This window comes from Saccopteryx leptura, chromosome 5 (assembly GCF_036850995.1).
Source record: "Saccopteryx leptura isolate mSacLep1 chromosome 5, mSacLep1_pri_phased_curated, whole genome shotgun sequence".
In the NCBI taxonomy this organism is placed as follows: domain Eukaryota; kingdom Metazoa; phylum Chordata; class Mammalia; order Chiroptera; family Emballonuridae; genus Saccopteryx; species Saccopteryx leptura.
This window is the reverse complement of record NC_089507.1, coordinates 204,293,591-204,320,601: the sequence shown is the minus strand read 5'-3', so window position 1 is coordinate 204,320,601 and position 27,011 is coordinate 204,293,591. Positions and strand designations below refer to the sequence as shown.

Genomic DNA, 27,011 nt, shown 5'->3' with positions numbered 1-27,011 from the left:
GACTGACTGGTTCTAGGAGATGAGGTTGGGTTAGGCTCGTGCTGCAGAGATGATAGTGGCTGGATGGATGCAGGCAACAGCGGTGAGTCAGCGGTTTCTCTGAGCTGAGATGTGGTTGGAGGAGAGGGAGACCTTCTCAGAGCCCTAGCCACCGGGCAGGCCACAGGGCTGGGTGCCTGAGACCATCAGAGCTGATGTTTAGGCAGATGTTTCTGAGTCCTTCTCTGTCGCTCTGGGGTTTTCCAAAGTCCTTCTCCCAGGTCCCAGAGAGGTCTGGAGAATCAGCCTGAGACTGGCTTCCAACACACACAGGTTCAAATCCTGCCCAAGCCACTTGGCCCTTCTATGACTTTGCCCTCTCTGAACCAATGATTTCTACCTTGTAGTTTAAGAGTTAAGTGCTCCATATAGAAATGATGAGAAAACAACAATAAACAAGCAAAACTAGGCTGCAGCCAGGACACTTTACGTCAGGGGTCCCCAAACTACGGGCCGCATGCGGCCCCCTGAGGCCATTTATCCAGCCCCACCGCACTTCCGGAAGGGGCACCTCTTTCATTGGTGGTCAGTGAGAGGAGCACATTGACCATCTCATTAGCCAAAAGCAGGCCTATAGTTCCCATTAAAATACTAGTCAGTTTGTTGATTTAAATTTACTTGTTCTTTATTTTAAATATTGTATTTGTTCCCGTTTTGTTTTTTTACTTTAAAATAAGATATGTGCAGTGTGCATAGGGATTTGTTCATAGTTTTTTTGTTTTGTTTTGTTTTGTTTTTGTATTTTTCCGAAGTTGGAAACGGGGAGAAACAGTCAGACAGACTCCCGCATGCGCCCGACCGGGATCCACCCGGCATGCCCACCAGGGGCAACGCTCTGCCCACCAGGGGGCGATGCTCTGCCCCTCCGGGGCATCACTCTGTCTTGACCAGAGCCACTCCAGCGCCTGGGGCAGAGGCCAAGGAGCCATCCCCAGCACCCGGGCCATCTTTGCTCCAATGGAGCCTTGCTGCGGGAGGGGAAGAGAGAGACAGAGAGGAAGGAGAGGGGGAGGGGTGGAGAAGCAGATGGGCGCTTCTCCTGTGTGTCCTGGCCGGGAATCGAACCCGGGACCCCTGCATGCCAGGCCGACGCTCTACCACTGAGCAAACCGGCCAGGGCCATAGTTTTTTTTATAGTCCAGCCCTCCAACTGTCTGAGGGACAGTGAACTGGCCCCCTGTGTAAAAAATTTGGGGACCCCTGCTTTACATGCTCAGTTTTCTTCTTTAATCCTGTCAACAGCCCTAGCCAGCGAGTTCTCTTAGCCCACTTTCACAGATGAAGACATTGAGGTCCAGAGAGGTAAAGTGACTTGTTTAAGGTAATACGGTTCATGGGTTAGCAGAAACAGGCCTTGAAGTCAGGTGTGTCTGACTCCAAAGTCTGCATTCTTGGTTATCTCACCATTAGTATTGTCTAGCTGGCACTGACTGGTTCCCCTTCCCAATGCCCTCACCCCATTCTACCAGTCCCACCATCTCACAGCCCTGCCTAGGAGTCAGTAGTCTTAGGTTCTGCCACTAGTGTGCTTGAACAAGGACACGAACCTCTCTGAGCTCCAGCCGTCAAATCCTCACTTTGCCAGTTGCAGGGACCAACATGTATGGGGGGGGGGGGGGGGGAGGAGCCAAGGACCAGGGATAACTGTATCTAGATGAGAGTGAATCTGGGTTTCCTGCCAGGCAAATGGAAAGGTTTACATCAAAGCTCTCCTCCCGTCCTTGTCTAGGTTCCTTTTCCTGATCCCTGAGTCCCAAGCCCCGAACTGAGCAGCTTGGGCAGTCTCCCAATTCTCAGACCCAAATTTCAGCACACAGGAAATGCTCCCATCTCTGCTGATTAAACTTCCTGGAAAGCTGATTGGCCTTAGCAGAAGCCAGAGCACTCTCTCCCTGGGTATTAACCTGCTTTTCACGTCCTACACACACCGTCCACCTCAACACCCCAACAACTGACAAGTCTCCAAATAAGCCGGGCTCCTTCAGGACTCCAGGTCTTTGCCTAGGTTATCCCCTCTTTCCCATCAGGCTGATGAACTCCCACTCATACATTAAAATCCAGCTCAGGCCGGACCTGTGGTGGCGCAGTGGACAGAGCGCTGACCTGCAATGCTGAGGTTGCCGGTTCAAAACCCTGGGTTTGCCCAGTCAACGTATACACGACAAGCAACCAATGAACAGCTAGAGTGAAGCAACTACTTCTTGTCTCCCTCACCCCCCATAAAATCAATAAATAAAATCTTAAATAAAAAACAAACCCAAAAAACCAGCTCAGATGTTTTCTCCTCCATGAAGCCAGCCAACAGATACCATTTATTGAATGCCTACTCAATACCAGGTGCTGACCTGTGAAGTTTTTTTATGCACCAAGTGTCTCTGCCACTCTGGGGAGCCCCCAAATGGCAGAGGCCGCCTCTCCAGTGTCACATCCGTGGGAGGCTCAGGGACCGAATGGATGAACAAAAGACCTGAGCTCCTTACACATCAGGGACACAGATCTTCAGCCACATTCACCATCAGAGTCTGAGAAAGCAGCTTTCACTCATTCATTCATTTAACGAACAATTTGTGAGCAATGTCTGCATTAGGCACTGGGGATTTACTGGTGAGCAAAACAAACACAGTCTAAGAGGAAAGACACATTAAATGCATAATCAAACAAACACATGCATAATTAAATGTTATGAAGGAAAGATATGGCACATCAGAGGGCACATAACAGGGAGGGATGGCCATATATTGGCATCTTCTCCTAGCCTGGTGTGGTAAGGACGGCTTCTCGGAGGAGGTGGCAATTGAGCAGAGACTTGAGTGTGAGTATAAAGCAGCAGCAGCATGGAACAGTTCGGGGGAGGAAACAACCTCGGCAAAGTGGCCAGTGGCAGGAACATGGGGTGCAGGGAAAAGTCAGAGGGCACCGGGGCTTCGTGGCTCAAACTCAAGAGTGGGGAGCCACACCTTTGTAGGCGAGGGGATGGAATTTGGATTTGTCCCCAAGTGCATGGGAAGCTACTAAGGAATTTAAAGCAGGGTGGGTGGGGAGAGTATGTGTGGGGTATGTTCAGATTTGCAAATTTGTTTCTACATTCTAGATACATCTAGCTGTGAGATGGACTGGGCTTACCCCCTAGCACTCTGCTTTAAAAGGCAAAGGGAGAGGGAAAGAGAAAGGCGTGGGGCCGGGAAGGAAAGCTGCATGCCTGATCCTGGTGCCTGACCCAGGCCAGGCCAATTGAGACCAGGCACTGGCACCTAAGGGGGAGGAGAATTGAGGTCCCTTGCGTCTACCAGTGAGTGTCACCACAGTCCTGGGCACGGGACAGCGGGTGCGGGGTCCCACTTTACCTTGCCTACGTACAGGGGCTCGGTGCCCGTGTACTCCTCCACCACGAAGAACTGGTTCCAAACCCAGCCGCGCTTCACGCGGCCCGCGCTCAGCGCGCCGTCCTGAGGGATCGCAGACGCCGCAGGCGCTGGCGTGCCTGCCGCCCACAGGCGCCCCAGCAGCGGTGGCAGCGGCGGCAGCAGCAGCAGCAGCAGTAACAGCAGCAGCGTGGGCGACAGCGCGGCTCCCGCCAGCCCCCGATCGTCGGGCCGGGGCCTCATGCTTGGCCTGCGCGGGAGGGGCCGAGGAGCATGGACGACAGGAGGCACCAGGGAGTTGACGCTCGGGTGGCACCACGAAGCTGCGCCACGTCACATGGTGGCCTCAGCTCAGCCGCCGGGGTGCCGCCCCCGACGGGGCACCCGGACAGGCCCGAGCCCCTGAATGCCACCCAGCCACGGGGGCGCGGGGCTGGAGGGGAAGGGGGCGCGGCCGCACGCCGGGCATGGACGGCCTCCGGGGTCCGCGTCCGCGCCCCCCTCGAGCCTCCGCGGCCGTATCACCAGGCAGTGCCGCCGCAGCTCCCGAGCGCGGTGCGCACCATGGTCCTTGCGCGGAGGGGTACTGGTGGGGTCCCGCAAATTCTTGGATTCTTAGAGGACTAAGGGCTGTCCAGACCAGGAGCCTACAAGAGAAACAAGAGAACATCGGAGGAGGCTCCGGGTGAGGGCAAGGCAGGTGGAGTCTATATTTTGCCCGCCTACCGTGTGCCTGGCACTGTGCAGGGTGGGACAAACATGACAGGACAGTGACACACGATGGTAACTGGCTGAAGGACCACAGTGAAGTAGTCGTGCCTCCTCCCCCACACCCCCGCCCCCAGCCTTCCTTCCAGCTCCTATCACGCACCTCTACTCTCCCGTCTGCTCCCAGTCCCCACGCCTCTCCCCAGCCCCTCACAGGCTCCTCCCACGGGTACTCCACCAGCCCCACGCCCACCGGAGCAAGGACCTTGTGAGCCGCTTCCCCTTCCCTGGCTGACAGTCGCTCCAGCCCATCACGCCCCTAGCCGTCCCTCACCCGAGAGGCGGAGCAGGCTCTTCTGGAGGAGGACTTCAAGAGCTCCCGGATCCAGGCCCCTGGGCGCAGAATCCAGCGCCCAGCCTGCCACCGCTGCTCGCGCCAACCCCCCACCCCCACCCCCGGCAGCACAGAGAGGCCCTGCGGCCCAAAGCAGGAGCCCAGGGAAGGCCCTTGGATCTCAGGCTAGTCCCTCTGCACCCCCTTTCAGGGGTGGAGCACTGGAGTCCCAGAGACCCTTGCTTGGAGTGCCCCATGTGACTTTGGGCAGGGTCACAACCCCTCTGAACTTGCCTTTGGTGTCTCCACATTCCCCCAGAAAACCTTTTCGCAGAGTCTGAAACAGCACTCCGTCGGCCTCCTGGGCCCGCATGCAGCGCCCAGATCCATCCATCTCCCTCCTCCCCTCCCTCCATCAGATCCTGCTTTCGGCAAGAAAGGATCTGAGGGACTAACTCCTACTCAAGCAATAATGATGAATAATGGTTTAATGTGGGTGTTTACAGGGGACAGCAAAGCCACTTGAAGGGAGGAATTTCAGGCACTGAGAAGAGTGAGTGGAGGTGAGGGGCTCAATCCCCACTCCCGCTCTCCCCACGCCAGTTCAGCTCAGTTCAACAACTCCGTTCCTTTGAGTCCCAGCTCTGTGCCGGGTTTGGGCAGGGTGCTGGGACAGAGACACGGAAGTGCAGTTTGAGATGGGAGACAAGACCCCCCAGTAAGAACCTAAATGTCAGATGGAGAGTGATCAGGGCTATCAAAGGGGGTGCAACCTGAGACCTACAGGGCTCAGGGAAGGGAGTGAGCACAGGTTGTCTAGAAGGGGCAGGTGGGTGGGAGGGAGTCAGGGCTGCTTCTTGGAGGAGGAGGCATCTAAGTAGGTGCAAAGAAAGGGGTCAGCATTCCAGAAGAGGAGTGTGCAGACAGACTGGGGGTGGTCTGGCTAGTTGGAAGTTAGGTTAGGAAGATGAGGTGTGTGGCTGGGCAGAGGAGGGGAAGGGACTGACCTGGCCCAAGCCAGGTAGGTCCTCCTGTGGACAAAGGACATGGCTGGAATTTTGGGGGCAGAATAAATGTAGATCACTTCCTTTGACCAGATGCCACAGTGGCCAATTCTCTTGTCTTTTTTTTTTTTTTTTAGAGAGAAAGGAGAGATGAGAGAAGCATCAACTTGTAGTTGTGGCACCTTAGTTGTTTACTGATTGATTCTTATACATGCCTTGACTGGGGAGCTCCAGCCAAGCCGGTGACCCCTTGTTCATGCCAGTGACCTTTGGGCTCAAGCCAGCAACCATCGGATCATGTCGATGATCCCATGCTCAAGCCGGCGACCCTGTGCTCAAGCTGCTGAACTTGGGGTTTCAAACCTGGGACCTCAGCATCCCAGGTCAACGCTCTATCCACTGCGCCACTGTGGTCAGGCCAATTCTCGGGTCTTTTTTTTTTTTTTAATTTTTTTTAAAAATTTTTCCGAAGCTGGAAACGGGGAGGCAGTCAGACAGACTCCAGCATGCGCCCGACCGGGATCCACCCGGCATGCCCACCAGGGGGCGATGCTCTGCCCCTCTGGGGCGTCACTCTGTTGCATCCAGAGCCATTCTAGCACCTGAGGCAGAGGCCACAGAGCCGTCCTCAGTGCCCGGGCCATCTTTGCTCCAATGGAGCCTTGGCTGCGGGAGGGGAAGAGAGAGACGGAGAGGAAGGAGAGGGGGAGGGGTGGAGAAGCATATGGGCGCTTCTCTTGTGTGCCCTGGCCGGGAATTGAACCCGGGACTCCTGCACACCAGGCTGACGCTCTACCGCTGAGCCAACCGGCCAGGGCAAATTCTCGGGTCTTTAACTCACTTACTCATGTGAGTCACAACTGAAAGTTGTTGTCTTACATCCATTTTGGGGATGCTTGACTACTCAGTGCTCTTCCCAGCAGTGGCTCCAGAATTTCTTTATGGGAGGGGTTTTGGGGTAGGGAGCTATCTGTTGGAAGATGAGGAGGTTAAACCTACATTTCAGGATTTCAGGGCAATGACAATGATAAAACTCCGACAGGCCATAGGGAAGAATGAGGGGCGGAGTCCTGAACATCCTGCTCCCCCTTCCCTCCAGGCCCCTGAACTAACAAGGTCAGGACCACCCATGACCCTTCTGTGAGCACTTCCAGCCCTCCTGTCCCCCCCTTCCTCACCCACTCTGGGACCTGGGCATGACGGCAGACCCTCCCCCACCTTGGTGGGCCCCTCACAATCCCAGAGCTGTGCTACTGCCTCGGGGGCTTTGATTTTCCACATTATGGCCTGGGCTGGTCGTAATGAGGCTGGAGTTATGGGTGAGGAGGAGGCATGGCTCCGGAGCCTTCATTTCCTGGAGCTTATGACTTCCCTGCGTGCGGCGGGAACTGTTCCCCTGACTCTGCCAGGCAGTTCCAGGGCTCATCACAGCCCTGCAGGGATGCAGAGGGGAGAAGCTGGTGGGAGGGAGGGCTGTGGGGGGCACGGGAGGTGGAAACAAGAGGAGACCCCTCCCCAACGTTTGCAGGTTTGTTCCCTCTCTTCCTTCTTTTTTCTTTATGACACATTTTACAAGCAGGGGGTGGGGGGATGGTACCACACTAAGATTCAATCATTCATTCATTCATCACATATCAGCATCATCTACAAGTGGAGAGACAAATGCATTTCATTCATTCATTCATTCATTCAAAGTACTTAAAAAATAATTTCTCTGTGTAAGACAGCAAGATGCAATCAGCTTTACATCAGGAGAAGGATGCATTTCTTCTGGTTATCCATTTACTCTTCCTACAAATATTTACCAGTTTCTCCCTGATGCCAGCCCCTGTGCTCGGCACTAGGGACAAAGCAATAAATAAAATAAAGTCCTGGTCCTCCGGGAGCTGACCTCCTGGTAATAAAGAAATGAAATCTACAATATACAATAATTTCAGGGAGTAATAAGTGTTAAGAAGGAATAGAAAGCAAGAAAAAAAGGGAGGAGAATGATGAAAGGGCCAGGGAGGGTGTGATGTTATAGATAAGGGATCAGGGAGGGCCTCTGAGAGGAGGTGACATTTGGCAGATCTGGAAGGATGAGGAGAGGGAACAGCACGGGCATCCATCCAGAGGCTGGACAAGCCTGAGGAATCGCAAGGAGGCCACTCTGGCTGGTATAGAGTGAGGGCATGGCTGAAGACAAGGGAGGAGAGAGGGGTCTGGGTCGGATCAGGCAGGACCAGGGGGAGGGGAAGCAGTTTCCATTTGTTCGGAGTGTTCGAAGAAGCCTTTAGAGGAATTTTGTACCATAAAACCACAGGAGACTGAAAAGGCCCATGGTCATAAGGGGATTTCATGATGTGAGTCCTTAACTTCCTAGGGTCAAGCAGAGAGGGTTGCAGCGTAGGGACTGCATCACAGAGAAGGAGGTGAAGTTAAAGTGTAGGAAGAATTTGGACATGTGGAATTTGGGGTGTGGGGGAGGAGAGGCGTTCTCTACAGGAGGGCTGCCTGGGGCAGAGGCTTGAGGTCAAATCCCACCTTCCAAAGGGGCAAAATCCGAGAGTGTTGTCTAAGGTTGCATGGCATAGTTGGAGAGACTTCAAACCCAGGACTTGGTTTTCCCGTGGAGTAGGGAGCCCTTGGGGGATGGGGAAAGACAGCCCTCTGAGTGAATGCCGCCCAGTGCCGGGGCACACACTCGGCAGGATGAGGGAGGCCGCATCTCAGCCTCCACCTGTCCCCTTGGCCAGGTGCCCTTGTCCAGGCACATGCTGCACTGTGGTCTGAGGGATGGGGCCCTGACAGTCCCCGTCTCTCCTTCCCACTCAGGCTTCCCTCCCTCAGCCCACTGGGTCCTGCCTCGGGCATGTTGGCCATTTGTCAACTCTCCACTACCCCACACAGCTCTGCTGCAGATACCTCAACCCCCTCTCCCCTCTCTTCCTCCCTTCCCTGCTCCAGCTGCTTTTCCCGAGTGGGTCTCAATGATAAGACCATGTCCTGGCATTCTGAGTTGTTCAGGGTAGGCAGCTGTGGAGCCCTGGGGCTGCTGGGCATCGCCTTGAGGTCCAGGCATGTTGGTGGCCTTCTATGGGCCGCAGGTATCAAACCACCACACAGCTATTTAATCCCAAATGGGATGAAAAACTGAGCCCTAGCCAAAGCCAGTAAATGTTGGTTTTGCCCTGCCCACTCTGCAGCCTCATATCCTATAATCTCTCGGGTCCACGTACGTGCATGTGGTCCCTATGTGTGTGCTGGCGTGTGCCTGCAATCATGGATGTCAGTGTGTGTGTGTGTGTGTGTGTGTGTGTGTGTGTGTGTGTGTATGTGTGTGTCTGGTGCACTCATTCCACAGATATTTGTGAGCTTCCACTGTGCTGTTCCAGGCACAGTGAAAAGAAACAGGTAGAATCCTTGACCTTGCAAGTCTAGAAGGGGGGAACACAGCCAATAAAGAAAAAAATAAATAACATGTCAGTAGATGCTAAGAGTTATGGGAAAAAACAAAGCAGGGTAGGGGGACAATTTGCTCTCTCTCTTTCAATCAACTATTGTAAGTTATGATTTACACAAGGTGGTCAAGGAAGGCATCACGGTTAAGATGATATTTGAACAGAGACCTGGAGTGAGGAAAGGAGTGAGTTGTGCACAGAGCTGGGAGAAAACCGCTCCAGGCTGAGAGAACAGCAAGTGCAAAGGCCCTGAGGTCAGCGCATGTTTGGTGTGCAGGACAAACAGCAAGGAGTGCAGTGTTGCTGAAGTGGAGTGGCTGAAGGGGGGCAACAGATGAGGTCAAAGAGATGGAGGTGGGTGTCAGAGCCTGCAGGGTTTCCTTTGGGTTATTTTCTGTGAGTGACATGGGACCTCCTAACAGCTGAGGAGTGACATGATCTGATTTCTATTTTAAAAGATCACTCTGGCTGGTTATTGTGTTCAAAATAGAGGGAATCTAGGTCTGGGTGGGGGCTATGGGATTATTTCAATAATTCAGGTGAAAAGTAATAGTGGCTTGTGCCAAGTGGGACCAGCGGAGGTTGAATTGGAGGATATGTTGGTGGGTCAGAAATGACCATGCCTGCTGCCCAAGCAATGGGAATGACAGGGTTTCCTTTAACACACCTGAAGACAACCGTGGGCAGAGCAGAAGAAGAAGAAGATCAGGGACTTATTTGGTTGAGTTACAATCAAGTTTTGGACATGTTACATTCAAATTTTTATTAGACATTCACTGGAGATGTTGAGAAGGCAGTGGTGCCTACAGTCAGGAGCTCAAGCCTGAGGTCCTGTCTGCAGATAAATGTGGGAAATGGCAGCTACATGAAGCTGAGACTGGATGCGCTGACCAAGGAGTGAGCGTAGATGGAGAAGAGGTCTGGCCCCTCAACTAACAGAGATCAGGGAGCTCCAGCTGCATTAGATGAGTCAGCAAGACCCCACCTCTGAACCCCCTCCTCCACCTCCTCATCGCTCCTGCCTTGAGGCTTGGCCAGACTCACCCATACATGCCAAGGCTATGACAGAGCTGCTGCCATTCACCAAGGACCACTAGGCCCTGAGCCCCCAAACACATCAGGTGAGGCTCTGCATGCTCCTGTGACTGACTCAGCTGAGCCTCCGTGCTGCTGCCTGAAGATGTGAGTTTCTCTAGTAGATCTGGGAAGAGGGGATCAGCCTCCTGTCCCCACTCTGGGTGTGCTCACCTGCCTTCCAGCCCCCACACAGCCCTGGGGGAGAATTCCCTACAGCCTCAGTCTTCAAGAAGTCCCTGATAACCTGTTGTGCTCTGGGTCCGATTAAGGCTCTACTGCTCTGGTGAGTACACAGACTGGGTAGGGACAACATGGGAAGTGTCTAACAACCTGGTACAGCATGGACACCAACGATCATGACAGCAAAAGCAGGGTCTGAGAGGCCCTCCGCTGAGCCAGGCACTCCCCCTTTGAATGCTGGAACATAGGAAGGACCAGGGATCCCCGTGGCATGGGCTAGGGTGACCACGGTTGGGTGGACTTCAGGGAGTTGGGGCAGCAGCTACTTAGCAGCTAGTGAGGACGCATTTCCATATCATGGCAACTGGTGTTGCTCACAGCCGGGGATAGAGACATTCATTCATGCATTCATTCATCCCACAAACCCTGACACAGCATCCACTCTGGGCCAGACAAGATGTTAGGTTCTCTGGAGGTGACAGAGACGTTAAGACATAATCTCTGCCTCCAGGAGCTCACCATCTACAGAGTAGCAACATTCATTTAGGATTTATGGCACACCTGATGTGTGCCATTTACTCATTTATCTATTCAATTAACATTTATTGAACTCCTACTGTGTGCCAAGCCCGGCGCTGGACCCTTGGCAGGTTTGGTGTTTTAATAAGCCAACGTGCTTGCCTGGTTCTTAACAGGCTTGTGGCCAAGTCACCAGAAGCTAATGAGAGAAATTTCCGCAGTCATTCATTATTCCAGTGAACCAACCTCTAGTGAAGACCTATTGTGTGCCAGATCCTGTGAATTATATGCACATACCCACAGATGAATAGGAAAAACCAATATATAAAAACAAATGAACTAAAATAAAGCATGAAAACATGGAAAGTATAGGAAAACCATGCACAGACATAAAGGCTCAGAGGAGCTCACGTCTAGCTGGGTAACCACAGTGGGCTGCCTGGAAGAGAGGCACTAGAGCTGATTCTTTTTTTTTTTTTTTTTTTTTTTTTGTATTTTTCTGAAGCTGGAAACGGGGAGAGACAGTCAGATAGACTCCCGCATGCGCCCTACCGGGATCCACCCGGCACGCCCACCAGGGGCGATGCTCTGCCCACCAGGGGGCGATGCTCTGCCCCTTCTGGGGCGTCGCTCTGCTGCGACCAGAGCCACTCTAGTGCCTGGGGCAGAGGCCAAGGAGCCATCCCCAGCTCCCGGGCCATCTTTTGCTCCAATGGAGCCTTGGCTGCGGGAGGGGAAGAGAGAGACAGAGAGGAAGGAGGGGGGGGGGTGGAGAAGCAAATGGGCGCTTCTCCTATGTGCCCTGGCCAGGAATCGAACCCGGGTCCCCCGCACGCCAGGCCGACGCTCTAACGCTGAGCCAACTGGCCAGGGCCTGGAGCTGATTCTTAAAAGGTGAGGAGGATTTGGACACGGGGAGATGAGGTAGGAAATTACATTAAGGAAGCAGAGCATGAGCAGAGGAAACTTCAGGGCACAAGCGGGGAACACTGGATAGTGCAGCCTGACTGTTCTATGGTACATAGAAGAGAGTGATGAGAAATACAAAAAAAAAAGAAAGAAAAAAAAATGGCTAACAGCCAATTTATTTCCCCATTCTTCTTGTTTGTTTCAGTTCATCCTCCCTCTTGGTCATGAGCTCAGCACCTCCCTCATAAACAGTGATTAACCATTCCCCTCTCCCCAGCAGTGATTGGTTTAGAGAGTATCATGTGACACAGTTCTGGCCAGTGAAATATAAAGCTGCTGGAAAAGTTTTTAACTTTTAAAATTATTACTATTATTGGTTTTAGAGAGAAAGGGGGGAGAGAGAGAAACTGATTTAAATGGAGACTGAACCCTCAACCTTGGCATATTGGGATGAGCTACCTGGCCAGGGTTAGCTTTTTGCTTTTTAAAAAGAGATGCCTTGCAAAGAAACTTTGGTTTTCGCATATGCAAGGAGGTGACAGCTGGAGCTACAGCAGCCATTTTGAGACAATGAGGGGAGCCATTCCAATAGGCCAAAGGAACCTACTAAGAAAAGATGGAACAATCTGTGTCCTTGATGATGTCATTGAACATCTGAAACGACCATTCTTAGCCTTGAAGATTCAGTCCCAGCCTCCCACTTCCTCTAGACTCTTCTTTCCTTTCTTCTAAACAGCCTCAGACCTGGCTGGGTCTTTCTCTGGGGTCCGGTGCCATCTGTGGTGGCAAGCTTCTGGAGGACAGAGACCATGCCTATTCCTTCTTGTCTGTCCCCCCTCCTTCCCACACAGTCCTGGCAGAGCGGAGCACAGAGCTGGGGCCTGCCAGGGACTCAGGACAGCCCCAGCCGCAGACAGATTTGGGGAGCTCTTTTCCTCTCAATGAGGAGCTGACAGCCTGTGCTGATTTGCTGTGGCCCCGTCCATGCCCTGGGCATCACTGCCACCACCCTCACTGTGTCCTTGCAGACTCTAGGCTGGACGGCCAGCATGTCCTTCCTTGATTTCTCAGTGCCCTGGTACCGTTGCTGCCAAGGCTGTATGACTGCCAGCTTAGTGGCTCCAGGCCCTCCTTTGTCATCTGGCTGTCTCCCTGGGGACAAAGGAAGGACTTCTTATCCTATCCATCCCACATTTGTTTCCCAGCCTCTCTCCGCCAAGACCGAGAAGAAGGGCTGGGCCCAGGAACCCCCAGGCTGGACAAAGCAGGAGAGACTTGACAGGGTAGCCTGGGGCTTCCCATCCTTGCCTCCTGCAAAGTTCCTGATAATCTTCCTAGCCCGGATTGCTCCAGAAGAACTTAACATTCAGGGGACCTAAGACCATGGGATGGGGTCCAAAGTCAGACCAAGGTTTAAGACCAAAGTTCCATTGTTTGACTGTATGTGTGATCTCAGTAATTGGTTCCATTTCTCTGAGCCTCAGTTTTCTCAGCTGAAAAATGGAAAAAATAGTGCTTCACCTCTAGGGCCAATGTGAGAACTAAAGGAGAGTGATGCATCTTACTGGACACTATGTGCTAAATATTTTGACCAGGTAAAAGGGGTTCACAGATATTTGTTTATTTAGTCATGCATTTATTTATTTAACAACTGCTATGAGGCTCATGAATGCACCTCACCACAGAGGGAGGGAAGACTTATACAGGGCTTACTCTGCAGTTATCCTGGTGCTAAGCTGGTGTAAGAGGAGGCAATTCATTCATTCATTCATTCATTCATTCATTCATCCATCCATTCACTCCCTCTACCCTGCACACTGGCTTGGCACGTACGTGTCATCTCTCCATGCTCACCTGGCTCTCAGGTCTGCCAGTGGGAACTGTGCCTGGCAGTCTGGCTCCTGTCTGCCCCGTCTGAGTCCCAAGGGCACTGTGCCTGCTGGATCCTGAGCCCGGAGTTCTCCGCGCTTGGCTGCTGCCTTCTCCCTGGGGGAAAATTATTTCTTCCAGCTCAGTGCTCTCCCTCCAGGCTGGAATGGACCCCAGGAGAGTTGCGGTATGGAGGGATACTAGGCAGAGGCACCTGTCTCTACTCACCTCTCATTGCCCCGCCCCCAGGGGGAAGGCACAAGAGAGCAGGCCGGTTACTTCCTGGGCGTGCGTCAACATGCACGATCATGTGTGTGCCTGAGCACACGTGTGCATTTGGATCACTAGTGATGTGTTTAGGGGCAGCATGCATGTACACTGTATCTCAGCGCCAGGAACAATTCCCTGCACAGTGTCTGCTTGAGGGCCTGCTCCATATGGGCTTAGGGGGTCCCCACCTGAGTGTGTTTGTGCAGGGTCAGGAGATGCATGCCAAAGCTTCTGGGCTTGGTGGCTGGACCACTGCCCCGGGAGGTAAAGGTGGGAGGTCAGGGGAGAGGGGGTGAGCAGACTTGGGGCCATAGACACTCCACATATACATGGCAACCTTATCCACAAAGGCTGGTCTGAGGATCCCAGTCTTGTCCCCATCTACACTGAGCATCTGAGCATGCTGCTAGGGTTGCCTTCAGGAAGCCCAGCTCAATCTGGAATGTTCTCCTGTTTAAAATCTTCCCTGGCTCCCTTTCACCTTCAAGCGTGGCCCTGGAATTCAGTAGTTATCACTCAGAACAACACGACTCCACACACAATCCTTTGAGGTGGGTACTATTTTTTGCTCTCATTTTTCAGGTGGGGAAACTAAGGCACAGAGTTTATGTAACTAGCCCAAGGTTACATAACTAGTAGGCTATGGAGCTGGGATTTGAACCCTGGGCTGTGGGTCCCAAAGCCGGTACTTTCAGCCACCACCCACATGGCTGCTCAAGGCCTGGCAAGATGGGGACCCGTCCACTGTATGTTATAGTCACCACATCCTTCCATGTGCCTATCTCTCTGGGCAGATGGGACCATCAACTGCTCACGACTTCCATGCAGCTTTGCTCCTGCTGTTCCTTCTGCTCCTGCTGTTCCCTCTGCTCCTGCTGTTCCCTCTGCCAGGAATGCCCTTCTCCTCTGTTGCCCCACGTCCAGCCCTGGCCCTCCTCTCAGGGCCCAGGCCAACTACCCCCTCCCCCATGTAGTCTCTGCCTCCTGCCCCTGACCCCAGTGAGCTCACTCATCTGAGCCATGGCTCAGAACCAGGCTCTCCCTTGGCTTGGTCTCAGCACCCTGCCTGCTGGCTGTGAGCACCTCCATGCTGCTCTTTGCCCTTCAGCTCCTAGCTCCATGCCATGCTCAGAGTGGGCACTGCTGAATGTGTGAATTATGAATGAAAGAAGGGGTGGATGGAGGGATGAATAAATGGAGGATGGGTGATGGAATTACCGGGATACTGCCATACCACCTTCCCCTGAAATGCCTTTCGGTGGTATTGTTTTCTCTTGCTTGTTCCATTTATTGATTCATCAAATATTTATTGAGCACCTACTATATGCTGGCACTTTGCTGGAGGCTGAGGATGTAGCAGTGGACACATCAAAGTCCCTGCCCCGAAGGCCTTTTATTCTGTGTGTGTGTGTGTGTGTGTGTGTGTGTGTGTAAGGGGAAACACATTTATTAGTCCAATAATATCACAAGTAAATGTGCAATTACCGACTGGGTTGAGTTCCACAAAGAGAAAGTACAGGGGCCCCTGACTCAGAGGGAGACACTACCTCACTAGGATGGGTGGGTGTGGTCAGCAAGGAAAGGGTTTTTGAATTGAAACCAAAAGGATAAGAGACATACTCGGCACAGGTAGGAGAACGTGCAAAGCCACCCTCAAGGGACTGGAAGTCCGGGGCCGGAGCACAGAGTGCGAGGAGGCACGGCTGCTGACAAAGGGGCTCAAGGAGTTTAGACTCTGGCTCAAGAGCAGTGGGAAGGCATTGAAAGGTTTTTAGCAAAGCAGATATGATCAGATTTACATTTTTAAGGTCACTGTGCTTGCCACTTAAAGAACAAGCAGCGATGACGTGCAGGACTGGAAGCAGGGGACCACAGAGGAGGTGGTGGCAGTGTCTGGGCGAGAGATGGTGGTGGTGGCTCAGACCACTGAAGCCATTGTGGGATGGAGAAAAGGTGACAGGTTTGATATATTTAGGAAGCAAAATGGACAGGACTTGGGGACGGGGGGATGACATAAGGGATGAAGGGGAGAGACACCAAGAGTGACTCCCCGGGCTGGGTTTTGGTTTGAGCTGCTGCGTATTGATCACCTGCTAAGAGCCAGGGTTCCCTTATTTCTTCCTCACAATTTATAACCCCACTGGGTAAGTCGCCATCACCCCCTCCACGATTTGATTTCACTCCAATAAGAAGGCTGGGGCAATGGACACGGTGGGGTCTGTCCCAAGCTTTGTTCCTTTGGGGAACAGCCTTGGCAGATCAAAGGAACAGAGGAAGTGGAAAGGGAGGCAGGTGCCATATGCTGAGGTGATTCTGAGTCAGTGAGAATAATGACAGGTAACATTTATAGAGCTTTTACTGTGTGCCAGGCACGGTGCCATCCAATTAGCTAATAATGAGGGAACACTTAGTCCCATGTAGGGCACTTTCTATCAAAGATCTGATTGAATTCTCACAGCAGCCCTTTTACAAATTTATAGTATGGAAGTGGCTCAGAGAGGTTGTGGGACTTGCCCAAGGTCACACAGCTAGTTAGTGGTGGATCTATAATTCAAACAGGCTGTGGCAGGAGGAGGAGAATGAGGGTAAGCAAAGGGGTGTTTAGTGTGGCTGCTGAGAAGGAAGGAAAGGCCTGCATTTGGCTGAGAGCATGACCCGTGTCCCTCCCTGCAACACCTCTTGACACGGCTTACTCCAGGCCTGAGTCTGTACTCAAGGCCTGACCTTTTGTGCAAGTTATAAACATGCATGTGTATGCATACTCACACACACATGCATGTGCCTGCATCCCTTGGCAGCCACTGCTCACTGGCCTGGCAGTGGCCTGCCTGGAGCCCTCCACCCCAGGTGCCGCCAGCCTGCACCTGTCTCCCTGCCCTGCCCCCGCCCTGCCCGCCTGCTGGTGCCGCAGGCAGAGCCCGCTGTACATCATGTTGACAGTAGAAATTACATCCCGAGCTGCTGTTTTACACCGCGCCCTGTCAGAACTCACCGCAGCCCAGTGATCAGGACAAATTGAATACCATCCTGGCCGTGTCAATATTTATTCCATTTTACAAACGTGGCCGGATTGGGGGGCAGGGCCCACTGTGTTGCCAGCCAAGCAGAGCCCCAGGAGGCCCTTCCCCCTCTCACCCCCTCCTCCCTTCACCCTCCTCCTCCTTCTCAACATTTTTGGAGTCAATTAAAATTGTGAAATCCAACATTCACACTGAAAAGTGCATAAATCATAAATGTGGAATTTAATAAGTAATTATAAAACGAACCTCATGGAGTCATCCTTTGATCAAAACACTGAAAATCACCCCCTCTTCAGAATTGCTCCACTATGTCCCTTCTTGACCATAAGCCAGGGCTTCCCTCCATCTTGGCTTTGATGATAAGCAGTGCCTTGCCTTTCTTTATACTTTACCACGTAATTATGCATTCCTAAAATCTTAATTTAGTTTTGCTTGTTTTAGAGCTTGGTATAGCTGAAATCATATGGCATATACTCTGTTGCATCTTGTTTGTATTATGCTTTTGAGGTTTGGCTTTGTTCTCACATGCATTCTTTTTCACTGCTGTATAGTATTCCATTGCATGAATATACCACAATGTATATATCCATTGTATCCATTCTCCTTTTCCCTCTTCTTTCCCCTTTCCCCCTGATTTTCCTTCCAGCAGTCTTTTCCTTTCCTTCCATCTTCTTCCCCCTGGTTATGCCTCCTTAGCTACCTGTCTCCCATTGTCCTGCCTGCTACATCTGCTCACATCACACATCACACACACACTCAGTTCCAGCTCCTCCACCCTACCAGGGTCTTGGATGCCCCCTCTGTGTCTCCTCCTCCTCCACACAGCTCCCAGAATACATAGCTCCAGCCAGAGGAAGGATGCCACAAACTCTAGTCTATTAAAGTTTATCTGTGCAGAGGATCCTTGGGGACAGAGACTAGGGGTCATCAGCAGAATCCTTTGCCCCTGTGTATCCAGCTGTTACCCTAGTAATCATGGGGAGAAGGCCTCACCTCTCACCCTTACCCAGATGGTTAAAAACTATCCTCTCGGCTAAGTTGGCCCGAGTGGCCCTGTAGCTGTCCATAGGATGCTCTGCTCAAAGTCTCATGGGTGGGGGTGGGGGCCCTCCAAAGAGACATTAGAGAGCCCACTTAGATACCCCAGGAGCACATGTGACACATTTCATTTGTCTCCCTTAGTCCCTTTCCTGTCCTGGAGCTGCATTGACGATGTCCGTATTCAGGGTAATTAATTTTTATTGTAACCTGAGCACATGACATTAAGGAATCTGTCCCTTTGTGGTACAGGAGAAAGCTCTCTAGGCTGGAAGGCAAGGAGACTAGGTTGAAGCTTGGCTTTAATCCAGCCATGCTGCGTGACCTTGGGCTAGACCCTTCCCTCTCTGGGCTTCTGTACAATGAGAGGTCAAACTGTGGTTCCTGGGGCTTGTCAGAGACCAGGGTCTTGCTGGCAGCATAACAAGAGGGACTTGTTCAAAATGCATGTCCCCAGATCCCCAGAGCATCTGATTCAATAGCAGTAACACTAATAGGCAACATTTATAGAGTGCTTCTATGTATCAGGACTTGTAGATTTGATGAGCTCAAAATCAGAGGCTGTGCTTATTAACCCCAGTACTAAGCACTTTACCTGAGTTACCTTGTCTCATCCGTGTCACAGTGTGTTCTATTATCTATTCTTATTTTACAGAGGAAGAAACTGGGGCACAGAGAGATAAAGTAACCTGTCCAGGATTACAGCCAGGAAGTAGGAGTCCAGGACTTGAGCTAGGAAAGTCTGGCTCCGGAACCTGTCCCAAGTCTGGAAGAAATCCCTAGCAGATACTCCTGCTGGCTGGGGAGCCCCAAGACCAGGTGGTCAGGAAGTTGTGTAATGGGGATCAAGCATTGGGTGCTATGTTTTCATAGAGAGTCACCAAGATTGACATAAAGCGTCCCTTCCGCACACAGTGAGAGGTCTTACTGTCATTATTTTAGGCAACCCTCATACTGTCTTCCTGAGACGGCCTTTAATCTCTCCAGTTACTGATGAAAAACAGAGCCACCCAGAGGAGGTGGCTCATTGAAGACCACGTGTCTGGGATCCAACCCCACAGCTGTGAGCTTTCACCCTCGCCCCCTGCTTCCACTGCCCTTCTCTGCCCTACAGCTGCTGGCAGATGCTGAGTCAGACCCTCCCAGCTCTCCGGGCTTCAGTCTTCCCATCTGTAAAGTGGAGGAGTCGGACTCGTAGGCCAGAGTCAGGCATCCCATCTTCTGCTCCTAACACCATGGGCTCTTGGATAAATTTCTTCCCTCTGCAGGCCTCAGTCTCCCCATCTAGAAAGAAAGCGTTGTGACCCGATCCCAACAGGACACACAACGCTGCTTAAAAACAAGCCTCTTGGTGAGGAAGACCATGCGTAGGTCTGGCTCCCCCGGGGATGGGCTCCGGGACAGAGATTTGCCCGCGGGAGTTTGTTGGGAAGGCTTCTGGGGAACACCATGGAAGGGGGGAGGGAGGCAGGGCCGTGCAGAGGGAGAAGTTGTGCTGCGACGTCCCAGCAGAGGCCTCCACTGGTCCCACGGGGCACTTGGCGGCTGTGATGCTCCGAGTTGAGACAAGGGGCCCAGCTTTTGAATCCTGCAGCAACCGACCCAACCAGGTTGCCTACCCATCCAGGGGCTGTGACCTTGAGTGAGACAGCTTCCTTTGGCCGGGGGCAGCCCCCGAAAAGGGGCTCAGCCGAGGGCTGTCAGCAGCCACTGTCACAGCCATCTCAGGCCGTATGTTCCGCTACATAAAAGCGGCTGAAAGATCAGGTCCTGACCCTGGCTCTGGAGATGACAGTAGACAAGACAAGGCCTGAGCCCTGGGCTTAGTCAGCCAGGCCCTGGCCCTGCTCTGAGCCCTGTGCCCCCCGTCTACCACCTGCTGTGATCACAGCGGGATCAGCGCCCAGGATTTCGCTTAAAGCCTGGCTGCCACAGCCTGCCTCGAAGCTCATCTCTCGTGGTTCCCCGAGGTCCAAGCGATTATGCCACTGAAAATTCCTCGTTCATGTTGTCAACCGCGCAGTAAATTACAGGCCCAGGAAGGCGTAGGCCTCCTCCTTAAACAAGATTCAATTCCACTTAGCGGCCCCACTGCCCACCCCACACATGGGTTCCCTCCCGCCCGCCACACCAGGCTCAGGATTTATGGCCTCTCCTTGCAGGCAGCTGGTAACCATGGCAAGCTCCTTAGGGAGGTCTCTGGCTGGAGCCTCGTCAGCCTCACACTCCAGGGCGGCCGTTTCCTCCGAGGATGGGAGAGAGGAGAGGCCACGACAGTGGAAGGGCTTTCCAGAGGCCAAGGCGGAGGGGTACTAGCAACCCCAGAGTAACAAGCACGTAGAAGCTGTCACATCTATCCCTCACACTCCCATGATGCGGACACTGTCATCAGCCCCATTTTATAGATGGGCAAACTGGGCTAAGGTCAACTGTCCATGTCACATAGAGGAAGCCTCTGACTTCTGAGCTGGAGGACTTAAGTCCCACTTATGCCACTGCCTCTTCCTCCAGCTGCTGCTTTTGGAGGGTCTTAGAGTCTCTCTCGGAGGCTTGCAGGTCCCCTAAGGCCTTGGCACACCCATCTGATGTCTGATTTCTTAGACCCCAGCCTCTGCTCGCACTCCTCCAGCGACAGGGAGACCACTGCCTCTGCAGAGGGCCTCTTATCTAATGACTGGACACAGTCTGTAAATAATTCATCAAGCCCTGCCATCCCTTACAAGCACTGTTTTGGCATTTAAGGTCCTCCATGATCCTGCTGCTAACTCTTTTCTGTAAACTGACCTTTCATGGCTCACCTACACTGCAGGCTGCGGGGGAGTCTCCTCGCTCCTCAGTGCCCAGCTCTGCCCTGTTCTCTTCCTGTCTCATTTCCCGCCCCCTTACAATTATCCACCCCCATTCATTCCTCTGTCAGAATATCAGAGCTGGAAATCTACTTCCTTCCTCATTTCCTGATGGAGAGAGCCTCAGAGAGGGGATGAATTTTCCTAGTGCACAGGGGAGCTGATAATGGACCCAAATCTTCTGCCAATGAAAATAATAAATGAGAAAAATATAGCTAACATCTACTGAGCGCTGGATACCACCATTCTGAGCACCTCACATGTATAACCCACTTAATTTGCGAGCATCCCTAATGAGATAGGTCTTGTTTCTATTAACATTTTATGCAGGAGATAAGGCACAGAGAGGTCAGGTGACTTGCCCAACGTCACACCAGCAGTCTGACGTCAAAGCCACGCTCCTAACTTGGCACTTCTCCTGTTCCTTGCTGCCTCACTCTGTTCCACGTGGCTTGTGCAGACGTGTAGACAGAAGACACCCAAGACCAGTTAACACACCCGGGAGAAGTCAGATGGCTGCTCTGTCAGGACCAGGGAGACTGCCTGTCACTGTGTTCTTGTGTCTGGGGCCCGAGGTCAGCACTCGCCCTGCCCCAAGCCTGCCCAGCGAGAGCTGTCACTTCCTACTTCCTCTGCAGCTTCCCATCCACAGCCCCAGGGACCTCCAGTTTTGTCTCTTCTTCCTACTGGAAGCAGGGGCAGGATCCAGTGCATTTCTATACCCCGGAGCCTAACCTGGGGACCAGCACATATCATAGTAGATGCTCAATAATAAGGTGACCAACTTTTTTACAATGAAAAGGAGGACAAAAATAAATTGAAGAAAACAATATCGTAAATAAAAGAAACATTTTATTCATTACAACAATAATACACTATAATATGATAAATGCATAATAAAAAATTTTGTAATATTTTATATTGTAATTATGCTTAATGCTTAATAATTTTTAATAATAACTGTAAGAAACAAGTACTCATTTAGATACAAATACGTCACATCACATGCAATGGATCAACTCGGCATTGATTGAATACGGACATTTACAGATTAGTCTTCCAGTATCAGAAAGGAGGACATGTAGGGAGGACACTTTACAAAAGAAGGACTGTCTTCCCTAAAGGAGGACGATTGGTCACCTTACTCAATAAAGACTGATTTTATCTAAGGGAGTCAGATAGGGCTTCCTCCAGCAGGTGACATTGAACTGCTCCTTGAAGAATACGCAGGAGCTCTCTACACAGAGCAAAGGGGAATGAATGGGAATGCCAGGCAGAGGGAACTGGCCAAGCAAAGTTTTGGAGAAAGGGCTATTCAGAGTGCAGGCGGGATGGGGAGAGGCGTGGTGAAGGAGGTGGGGAAGAGCGTAGAAAGTAAGGCGTGCTCAGGTTGAGAACCTCGGTTAGGGGCTAGGTTTTCACTTGGAGGTGGGAACACCCATTAGGACCCAGCTTTGCCTGGAACAGATGAGAGAATGGAGGGAGAGAATATTTCTCACGGGTCTTACATCCCTAGGTCAGCACGGCTGGGGCTGCAGGCTGCAAACCCATTTGCCCAAGCCGTGCCCTGAGACCACGAGCAGGGCCCCATCTGGGGTGACAGATAGGCAATACTGTGGCGGCCCTTTAGTCTCTCTCCTGACCAGCAATGGAGCTGGTGGATAAGGCATCTTCTCCCCTAATCTTCCATCTCAGGCTGGAACAAGAAGGCAAGCACCTGTTCAAACCCTAATCCCCGCCTTCCTGAATTTAAAGCTATAGCTTCTAGTCTTGGATCTCCAACCCCATCTCTTTATCCAGGGGACACTGCAAATCTTGAGTAAAGTCGAGTTCACATACAGGGCTGGACCGTAGTGGCTGCAGAGGAGGTGGGGTGGCCCGAACTCTGCGTCTATCTCTATGGGGAAGGTGGGAGTTGGCATGGTGGGGAGTGGACTTGGGGGTGGGACCTGGACAGGACTCCCGACCCTCCTGCTACCAGCTGTGTGACCTTGGGCAAGTCGCTTGACCTCTCTGAGCCTCAGTGTTCTCGTCCATGAAACACGGAAAATAAGTCTTCCCAGGTTTGTTGTGAGGCTCGGGTAAATGATGAATATAAAAGTAATCCTCTGAAAATAGTCCAGTGCTGTAACCAGGTGAGGCTTGATTATTATTATCCACAAGCCAGAGTGGATCACAGTCATGAACATGAAGATAATAATAGCAGCTGCTGTTTGTAGAGCTTCCACCACCTGTGATTATTGCCCTGGACTGAGCCCATTATAAGCATCCGTTTATCAAACCCCAACCCCGAAGCATGAACTATTATTATCCCCATTTTATAGATGAGGAAACACAGCTGTGTCCATACTCTATTCTTGCCCTTTGCAACAGAGAAAATGTCTCTCCTCTTGTTTGAGGACAGTCCCCTGATCTGGGCTCAGAAGCCCACTCACACCTTCCTGGCATCTTTGGAAACTTACACTATAAATTGTTCCTTCTCCTGCATTAATTTCATCTCTCTCTAACGGGCTCCCGGTCATCAGCATGCACGTATGCTCAAGTAGATTCCATCTCAAAAAACAAAACAGAACAGAAAAGAAGTGTAGACCTCCTGACACTCCCAGTCCCTTCCCTTAGTAACAGAATGTCTCTGAAGACGAGCTATACTCACTAGTCCCTTTACATGCCCCCATTCTCTTCTCATCCCAGGGCCATCTGGCTTTCATCCCCAACTCTGTATCAAGAGGGCGTACAGAGTTCGCCCATGACCACCATCTTGCTACACCCAATGGATGTTCTCCACTCTTCCCTTGACTCGACTTCTCATCAGCATTTGAAACACAAAACTAGACAACTGGGCTTTTTCCTTCATCTCTCATAACGCCTTCAATGGTTCTTTGGCAGATTCATCCTCCTCCATCCCACCCACAAACGTCTCAGTCTTTGCCTGGGCAATCTCAGCCACATCAGTGGCTCCAATTCCCATCAATACTATAACTCCCAAGCTTAGTCTCAGCCTCCCTTCTGAAATCCAGGTGTTGCCCTCAGGCCACCTCCACTTTGATGCCTCTGGGGGACATCAAACCCAACATGTGCAAAGCCAAACTTAGGCTCTTCCTTCTTAAAACTTGCCTTTCTCCAGAGTGCCCCATCTCAGTGAATGGCACCCATATCTGTCAGATGATCCCACCACCAGAAGGCTGGAAGTCAGGCTTGACAGCTCTCAATCCTGTACCCTCATTGAACAATCTATTACTAAGTCTGGTTCACTTTAATTAAACAATGCTACATTGACCACTCTGCATCATGTCAATTCAAACTAGGGATTCAGGGTGACTCTTAGATTTTTCGGCTTGACACTAGATGATGTGACACTTACCATGATGGAGTGTATTAGGGGAGAAAGAGTTGGAGAAGAAACAAGAGTAACTTTTCAGGTATGTTATGTTTAAGACATTCACAAGACCTGAAAGTCGAGACACGTGGCAGGAAGTTGGATGGTACAGTCTGGAATTCCAAGGAGAGGTTCATCAGCATGTAGGTGGGTGATATTTAATGCTGAGGAAATGAATGAGATCACTTGGGGAGAGACAGAGGGCAGGCCTGGAAGTGATCCTTGGGGTACTCCAACATCAGGGATAAAATAGAGAAGGAGAAGGAAGCAGAAAGACGGAATGGAAACTGCCATTGAGGTTGGAGGCCATATGGTGTCATGGAAACCAAGAGTAGAACTAGAGGTCAGCATGTTGTAAGTGGTTGAGAGGCAAAGTAAACCAAGGACAGAGAAGTGACTTCCCTGGGCAATGCAGAGGTTCTTAGAGGTCTTGATAAGAGTTTGATGTCTGTCTTCCCTGCTGGACTGTAAGCAAGGGATGCCATTTGTTTGTTTACAATGTTTCTAGCACTTAGCTCATTAGCATTGTTTCCTGGCATGTCTGGTTATCTTTGACTGTGTGTTGGCCATTGTTCCTGGATTTTTCTTTTTTTTTAGAAAGAATTTTTAGGAAGAATTTCAAGTCCAGGGTGAAGATATTTAATTATAACAAGGATCTGCATTTGGCTGTGTGGCCACCATTCTGAGACTACTTTAAGCAAAATTCAAGATTGAAGGTGGGAAAAAAAATTCAAGGTTTGAGGTTGCCTGACATACCCAAGTAGTATAAATGAGGCTGCCAATCCATGATTCAAGGCTGGGTTAACTATGGTTCACCCTGATCCCAAGGGTGAAGCCCATGGGAGTCCCAACTTATTTCATTGAGGGTCTCCTATTTGGTTGCACACCTTTGCAGGCCATGGACTTTGATTTCAGTTCCCTTTATGCCATGAGATTATCAAAAAACAAATTCAGAATTTCTAAGATCAGCAAACGCCCTCAGGACCAAAACAGATTCTATGTTCTCTAACTTCTCTGGGTTTCTGTTTTCCCTTCAGTTTTGACCTAATAATTCCTGGTAATTCCTCACAAAGAGCTTACTTGTCAGCTCCTTGATGCTTTAATAAGATGCTTTTTCTATTTTATCCAGCAGTCTTAACTCTTTTCAGCTGAAAGGTCGGTCCAAAAAGACCTAGCCTCCTATTTCTAAACACAGAAATTGCTAATCCCTAGGGCTTAGCAAATGCATGGTACATTATAATGACTCAATGAGTATTTGTTGACGGAATGAAGTGAGCCCAGGTCTCCAACACCCCTGCTCTTTCTAATGCATTGGACATCATATTCCCAGGCCAAGATGCTAACAGTGAACTGTGGTCAGAGCTCAGTAAACTGTGCGGAGAGGCTGGAAAAGATCCTCCTGTGCAGAGGACAGAAAGATCCCTGTGAGATGGGGAGGGACAAGGGCAGGGAGTAGTGCAGAGGACCAGAGTGAGCACAAAGATGGACTTGCATCTTAGCAGAAGAGCCACTGGGTTGGAAAAGGAGGACTCACAGGAAGTCACATTGAAAGTAAAAGCCTGGCATGAAGGCTGGAATGTATTTGGGATCCAACAGCGAAGAGTGGGCAGAGAAGCAAGGACCAGCCGGGGAAACGTTTTTGAAGGCCAAGGGAGGCCCCTGGGCCCTCTGTGAATGCAGAAGCAGAACCCAGGCACGGGCAGTTCCCTGCAGCCACCAAAGAGGAGGGAGGAGAAACTGCTTTAGCTGAAACGCACACATGGTAATTGCTAAGAAGAGTATTTCCCCTGGTTTAAAAGGCTTTCTCCTCTGCATTTTCCTGGGCCCCAATTTCAAAGGAATTTTAATTGCAAAGAAAATTTTGTCATCTCCCTGGGGGGGAGAGGGCTCAGTAACTTTGAACAGTCATGCTTGATACTGATTCTTCTCCAAATGGGGGATTTTCATGCTTCAGCGGCATGGAAGCTGTCTGGGGTTGGATGGTGCAGAGGGCAGGGTGACAGTCACACAGGCCTCCTGAGCCTTTCTGGAGCTGGGAAAGCTGGGTTTGCAGGTGGGGGTTCCTTGGGCTGGGTTCTCCATGATGGTCTTTGGTGCCAACGTGGTGACCATCCTAACTCCTTTCTCCTTGAACCCAGCAGGTTTATTTATGTTAATTAAACAACTGGTCTCCCCGCTTCCATTCTTGCTCTGCTGTCGGCTCTTCTCCGCATGGCAGCCCATTTGGCAAACAGTTTGGTACTTTCTTTAAAAGTTAAACATAAATTTACCATATGATCCAGCGATTCTACTCCTAGGTATCTACCCAAGGGAAATGAAAACATATGTCCACACGACGGAATACTATTAAGCAATAAAAAGGAATGCACTGCTAATATATGCTATAATAGGAACCCATCTCAAAAACCATTATGCTCGATGAAAGAAGACAGATGAAAAAAAAAAACAACCCACATATTATATGACTTTGTTTATGCAAAATGTCCAGAAAAGGCAAACCTATATATAGAGAAAATGTAAGTGGTTGGCCGGGGCTGGTGGTGGGAATGGAGACAGACCGCAGATGGGCTCAAAGGATCATTCTGGGGTAAAATAAACATTAAAACCAGATAGTGATGGCAGTTGCACCATTCTGTAATTTACTAAAAATCATTGAACGGTATGCTTGCAACAAGTGAATTTTATAGTATGTAAATTACACCTCAGTAAATCTGTCAACAAAAATAATGGCACCTATTTCTCTGAGAATAAAAGCCAAGGTTTCTACAGGCCCCCCCCCCACTCCACCCCCTGGCCTCTTTGACCTCCTCCCCTCCTCCCCTTCCTATGTTCATCCTCATTCACTCCGCTCCAGCCCACTGGCCTTCTGGGTTTTCCCAGAACACAGCAGACGGGCTCCTACCTGATCGTCTTTGCACTGCTGTTCCCTCTGCCCCAGGTATCTGTGGAGCTCCCTCTCTGACCATTTTAATATCTTTAGTCAAATACAGTGTGTCCGTAAAGTCATGGTGCACTTTTGA

At 51.1% G+C, this 27,011-nt stretch overlaps 1 protein-coding gene across 1 annotated transcript in view; it reads right to left on the bottom strand.

Annotated features, from left to right (window-relative positions):
- The window catches only part of CDH22 (cadherin 22), a 123,361-nt gene that overhangs the window by 64,661 nt on the left and 31,689 nt on the right, over positions 1-27,011 (bottom strand). The window contains exon 2 of the mRNA XM_066387623.1: positions 3,384-4,048. Within this exon, the coding sequence (XP_066243720.1) occupies positions 3,384-3,644 (261 nt within the window). The 5' untranslated portion in view covers positions 3,645-4,048. The remainder of the gene's footprint in view (positions 1-3,383; positions 4,049-27,011) is intronic.